General features: G+C 33.5%; 1 protein-coding gene and 1 non-coding gene across 2 annotated transcripts; one reads left to right on the top strand and one right to left on the bottom strand.

Moving 5' to 3' along the window:
- Positions 1 to 1,898: 1,898 nt before the first annotated feature.
- LOC143558407 (U2 spliceosomal RNA) lies at positions 1,899 to 2,101 on the top strand. Its single transcript, XR_013139736.1, has one exon. It is a non-coding gene; the product is annotated as a U2 spliceosomal RNA (small nuclear RNA).
- Positions 2,102 to 5,707: 3,606 nt separating this feature from the next.
- Positions 5,708 to 6,151, bottom strand: LOC143558397 (protein S40-4-like). The gene has a single exon (XM_077047244.1). It carries the CDS (start codon positions 6,149 to 6,151, stop codon positions 5,708 to 5,710), a length of 444 nt encoding a protein of 147 aa, XP_076903359.1.
- Positions 6,152 to 6,504: the final 353 nt, after the last annotated feature.

Below are 6,504 nucleotides of genomic sequence, written 5' to 3'. Positions count from 1 at the left end.
CGGTGACGGATATAAAACCGAAGACCCTGAACTAGGTTGGTGCTTGTTTACGTAAACAGTGGACGGACAAACCAAAACATTTTACCGGTGAGACAACGGTGGTGGCGGCGGATTTGATTGACCATTCTTCTAGAGATTTAAATGAGACCCGTGATCAAGAGGTCCCATGGATGGCGCCAATGTTGGAACCTATTCCGAAAGGGTAAGGTTCCTAACAAGCTTAAGAGAGAATGGAGATCGGTATTAAGTTGATATGCCAAGAAGTGAGTGAGTATTATGTTCTATTTGTCCCCTTATTACATTGTTCTCCTCTCCTCTTTTATAGAGGAGAGTATTATACACATTATCTACCGGATACACTAGTATTACATGAGTCCCTCGGTCCATCCTGTTTTCCTTTGGTCCGACGAGTTCGTAGATCTTTATCCCACGGTTCCTGCCTCTTATCCCGGGACATGTGTGCATCGGGCCACCCGCTGGATCAGACGTGTAGCATGTGCGGTTTCCCTCGCAAACCATTTCCCTCCAAGTGAGCTTCTAGAATGTCTGGGCTACCGGGCTTCTTGTTGTTGGGCTTGTTGTTGTTATTGGGCTGGAGCCTGCTCATGAGACCTGTCTCGTGGGTAGGCTCTTCACATGACATTCAATTAGACCCTCCACATAGGTTGTGATCATTTATCTAGCTAATATACTAAAGCAAAACCATTTTGTTCACATGGCATTCAATTAGACCATCCACATAGGTTGCCAAGTGTACAAGTTTCCATTTTTACAATTTACCTTTCATGAATGATAAAATGAAAAACATATTGTTAGTGAGAATTGAACTCAATACATTGATTTTAAAATGTTTATTGCTTACCAACTCAACTAAGATGAATTGATGGTAGTTTTCTCTTTTCTTAATTGGTATAGATTCACAACCTTCCATTTTGATTTCTTATAAAATACAAATACAAATACAAATACAAATTATTTTTACTAATCTATGTGTTTTATGAAATTATTTATATCTTATGAATCTATAAGATATGTTATTATGTATATTATTAAATTTAACTTTTTTGTTTTATATTTTTAACCACCCATGTATCACACGGGCTTTATCATAGTATAGGAATAAAACAAAATGTCTCACATGTATCAATAAGAAAATGTTTCAAAATTGATCACAAATCTCTCATGATAAATTCACGAGGAATCATCTATGTATACTAACCAAACTTGCTCACCAATTAAGCTAAATCAAATAGCTAACAGATAGGAGATAAAACTACTTGTTTAATCCTAATCCCTTAATCAAACCAATCTTGTTGACTAAGTTACATTAAACCGATGCACTAATTAACCAACCCATTGTTTTAATCAGCCCAACTCGCTTCAACTTAAGTGGGTCAGATATATACTAGCCAATCGGGCCAACAGTTTTCACAATTTGCTTATACATATCAAGTAGGTATGCTATGTTATCTTACCATGTTGGATTTGATTTTCTCTAGCACTTAAAAACAAATTCTGTATGTGACCAATGGATATACGGCGATATAGGTTCTTAGAAAACCAAAGCACAAAAACTAATTCGGTCTTCCTAGCAAAATATTCAGTTTATAGTTGGTAATTTTATGCATCCCACGTAAATTTCCTTCAACAAAAACATAATATTAATTTTGAAACTTTATTAAGATGCCTTTATAAAGAGTGTTGATATCATTACAGTTAATTGGACAATAATCAGCAGTACTTTATAATCCCTAAAGGCTAGGTTTTATTAGATATAAAATTTTGAGAGAGAACAACTAAAGAGAGCAAAGGTAAATCAAAGTCCCACATCAGTTAAGTGGAGAATACAAAAATGAAAGGGTTGCATATTTAAAACACGGCCTATGAAGGCGTAAGGTATACCTTTCTCGGCTTTTTGGCTAAGATCAAGTATTCAAGTGTAATATCTATTCTTATCAGTTTAATATTTGATACGTGGACCATCGGCTCACTTGATATTAATCTTATTTTTATGGGAAAAGACCCATTACAATTGCTTGTTATTTGGGTTTTTGAGCGTCACCTTGGTGTTGCACTACTTCCTTGGCTTGGTGCGCCCCTCCAATTTATAGTTTAACATTTTATGTTATTTTATGGCTTACATAGTTAAATAGTTTAATTATTTATTATATGGCTGTGAAGACATGCATGCAACTCTTCAAGCTGCACTTTTCATAATGTACTGCTTGAGAATACATTATACATAATTACATATGCATGTAAATATGGACTGTTATCTTGTTTAATGTTTCTTAGTTTGTTTGGTTTTGGAGATTGTTTATTACATCATATCAGCTTTTTTACTACTTTTTTCTGAAATAACTTGAAATTTTCAAAGTCAAAACACATAACAGAATTCTTACAAATTATCTCAACCAAAAGTTTGATGTTCCAACACATAACATCGTTGTCACTCCAATGTATGGGTTTAAGTTAAAACTTATTTCGTGGGTGGTTGAAATAGAGGGTCACATGATCCATTAGATTGTGACAATTGGTGGCTTTTTTGACGAAAAGTGAAATAAGAATTCGAGATCCTAATATAAGGTTTTTTTTCCCTATTGAAACTACCCGATTCATCTGTTGTAATGCTGTCGGATTACACCAAACAAATATGTAGAAGTTACATGCGTATTCGTACAAGTGTGGGTCTACATGTCTCATTTTTGTATCAAAATGAAGGTGGTTACAAGAATAATATTTTTGCCATTTCAATTCGTTTATAGTTGCATAATTAAACAAAGACATACTTGATTATCCTCAAAAAGGGTGATTGTAGACAAGTTGATAATAATATAAACTAACATTTACAAAAGTATGATAGATTATATTGTAGTTTATTAATAAATTTTAGTTAAATGTTTGATAATAACAAGTTGAAAACTCAGGTGGTTGAAGCTTAACCTTTTACTTTAGTTGTTTCTTTTAAAAATTTTAATTTCTGGTGTTGCACATAGGCCCAAGATATAAGTTGGCCTTTTACGCTGCATGGCATTATAAGGCAAAACTAAAATAGAAAAGAAAAAAAAAGGAAGTTTTACATATTTCCCCTTCCTAACATTTGAAATTACATATTTCCTCAAAATACAAGTTGTTAATGTAACATATACAATGCTCTTTAGTATGGTTTGGGAAAATATGTAATTTTAAAGTTTAGAAAGAAGAAATATGTAAATACCCAAAAAAAAGGAGTTAAAAAAAAAGTTAAATTCTAGCCAGACCCGTTAACCAAGTTACTAGTCCACGCCTTCCACTTGTGTGAACTGGCCAGCCCAGAGAGGTACCATCCAACACCTAACCAACCAGTTGTGGGTCCTGAACTTGCCCGGTTTTCGAAACATCGGCTAGGTTGAGTGGATGGTCTAAACAATCATTTTTTTGTTACAGAAAAATGATCAATATTTATGAACATTTCTAATAAACCCTAACGTCTACAATCAGGTGACAAAAAAGATATTGGGCATCTACTTCGACTCTTTTGACCTATTTCCATTATATTTTCCGGTATCTTTAACCCATTTTTGTTAAGGGTAAATGTCAAGCCGAATCAATCCATTCCCTAAATACATTTTTTAAACTAATATAGTTTGAAGCACCATTTACAACTGAAGCATAAAAAATGAATTCTATTTGCTATGTGCTATGTTTTTAAACACCATAGGGTGAAACAAAATATTAAATATAAAAAAGTATATCAATAATGATCAATGTAACTTTTAATAACTTAAATGATCGTTTTCATAACTTTAAGTTACGCTTTAAAATTGGATTGATATCCAACAAATGGAATTGTTATTAGCTAAATCCAGCGAGGAAATTTAAATACAATAATGGTCCTCAATTAAATATTATTAATAAGCCACTTCTATAATTAACAATGGTGTTGTTTGTTTGTTTTCATACCATCATCAAATTATTTAGTTATTAAATAGCTGTTTAGAAAATTAATTTTCTTGATTTGAATTGGTACTATCTTTCGATTTGTCTATTTGTATTTCAATTATTTCACAAAAGAATTTGTCAAAAGTAAGGCTGTGTAAATTGGACATAAATGATTGTTGGAATCAAAAACCGTCTACTAGTCTGTATAGAATAACAGGTATAGACCGGGTTTGGATAATCAGTGGCGTGTTTCAGTTTGTTATCAAACCAATGTCCGATTTTAAACCCTATTTACTATATAGATTGTGTTAAAATTGAGACAAGTTGATCAGCATTAGACCTAAAAGATCCACTTTTGATGGCTAGACGCTTTAATGGTTCAGTTTCAAGCTCTAAGGCAGTCGCCTAATCTTACCTGCCATTTAACTTTTATTGTTAATGAACCTTTTTCATTGTTAGGGTTGTTTGCCAACTTTGTAATGAGTCATTAAGATATGTGACTGATTGAGAGATAGCTTCGGAATTGGTTAATATGTTTCTAAAGCTTACTTATTAAAAGATTTCATTAACCATTAAAATATGTCTTTTAAGTAAACCAAACACATTATACATTCACCCGATTAAGTGGTAGCCTCAATAAAATCATTAAAATTTCAGAATTAAACATCCCCTTAGTATGAACCAAAGGATCGTTAAACTTTTGTTAATATACTTCTTTTTATTTTTGAAATACAACTCTATGCTTGATGTTAATCGAGCATTTTAACTTTTATTATTAATGTACGTACGCTTTTTATTACCATTTAACTTTTATCATTAACATGCACTTTTCAACCACGCTTAACCTTTATTATTTAGCTTCTATTTATTTTTAAAATATTGTGTTGTTCTTCTTTGAACAGAAAAAAAGCCAAAACACTCGTGATCAATCTGGCCTTCCCCAGATCAAATTGCTCTAAACGAGATTTGAACTCACAACATTGCATAAGGAAAACCATGAGACTATCGGACCAAATGGCTTTTGGTAGTTTATGTGTATTGTTCATCTTTCTTAATTTTAAAGTTTTAATACAAGACAATTGATTTTGTGAAAGAAAATAAGTTAAACCTTCAAGCCGTTCAGGCAGAGCAACCGACCCAAATAAGTAGTTCTCTGTAGCTATAGTTAACGGTTTGGCTTAAAATTCTTCTTTTATCAAAAACCGATGATACCAAAACGTAGAAATCCATCCAATAAACCTGATCACAAAAGCAAATTAGACTTGGTCAATAGTCAACTATTAGTTTGACCATGAATTAGTCAATGGTAATTCGGTAACCGGTAAACATATAATTTCAAAGTCATCACAAAACTCCCAAACCTTACCAAATTTTGGCTTTGAAATTTTCTTCCATGTGTTTTTTTTTTTTTTTACAAAGTACATATCCAAAAGTGAATGGTTCAAAACAAAATCCAAAATGAAAACAAAATCTGTATCAAAATAAAAGATAACGTCGCTATTACTATCTGTATAGAAAAACCGAGTCATTTAAAAGTAATGAAACTGTCATAATCAACAAATCAAACTACACAATTCAGTCTCAAAATTTGCAAATTTGCAAATTGCATTTCTCAAGTACATATTAATCCGTCTAAAAACTAAAACATGTTAATCGATAGTGTAGACAAAATCTGGATGAACTATCATCCAATGATACGTGTCTGAGCCCATGTCACTGTCAATAAGGAACCAACTTGGTGACCTCGACTCAGACACGTATCAGCATATTTCATTTCATTTCGGTTTCAATCTTCAAATCCAATTTTCTTCCAAACCGCGTCACGAACCGTACTCAAATCTCTTCCTTTCAATGTCCTCCCAAACCCTTCTTGAACCGAAAAGGACGCCATTGGACCTCTCGCCAAATACTCATGAGGCGGAATCAGCTCATCTCCACCGTACAAATCCTCATCAAAATCATCATTTCCCGCCTTACGCTTCTCTTTTAATATCATCGACCAGTCCGGAACATCGACCGGGACCGACAAGGCTCGATTCTCCATAGGAACCGGTTTCTTCAAGTTTCTTGAACTTGATAAGGTTTTGTGTAGCTCGGGCGAAGACACGACGCCCCAGACGTCGAATTTGGAGAATTCGAACGTCTGGAACGTCGGTGTAGAGATGGGTTTTTCGCCGGAGAAGTACCGGCGGTAGGGTTGTGTGCCGGTGTAGGTTGTGGAGGTTGCCATTATTTAGATTTAATGTGTGTTTGATGAGTTGTGTTGTGTGGGCTTTTATAGACTCACTTCATTCTTTTATTGTTGAATTTAATTTTCCATGCAAGTTTTGTCGTTGGTGATATAGGGTTTATTATTGTTATTATTATTAATTTATTATTGCGCCCCACATATTTCCAACGATGGGTACTTGTTATTAATTAATTAGGAAACAACTCAACAAGTGTGGTAATAGTGGTACGTGCCATTGTGTTGTGTGGAGTCTATAATGTGAAAAAGGAAAGTTAGTAAGGTGGGTAAAATGTTAAAGGTGAAATGTAAAATTGTAATATTAACGGGAGTTGGTTTTCAATGATTGGTTAGTT

The sequence above is a fragment of the Bidens hawaiensis genome, unplaced genomic scaffold (assembly GCF_021521415.1).
Source record: "Bidens hawaiensis isolate Kalapana, Puna unplaced genomic scaffold, B.hawaiensis_p1.1 tig00019448_1, whole genome shotgun sequence".
Classification (NCBI taxonomy): Eukaryota; Viridiplantae; Streptophyta; class Magnoliopsida; order Asterales; family Asteraceae; genus Bidens; species Bidens hawaiensis.
This window is presented reverse-complemented; position numbering and strand designations above follow the sequence as displayed.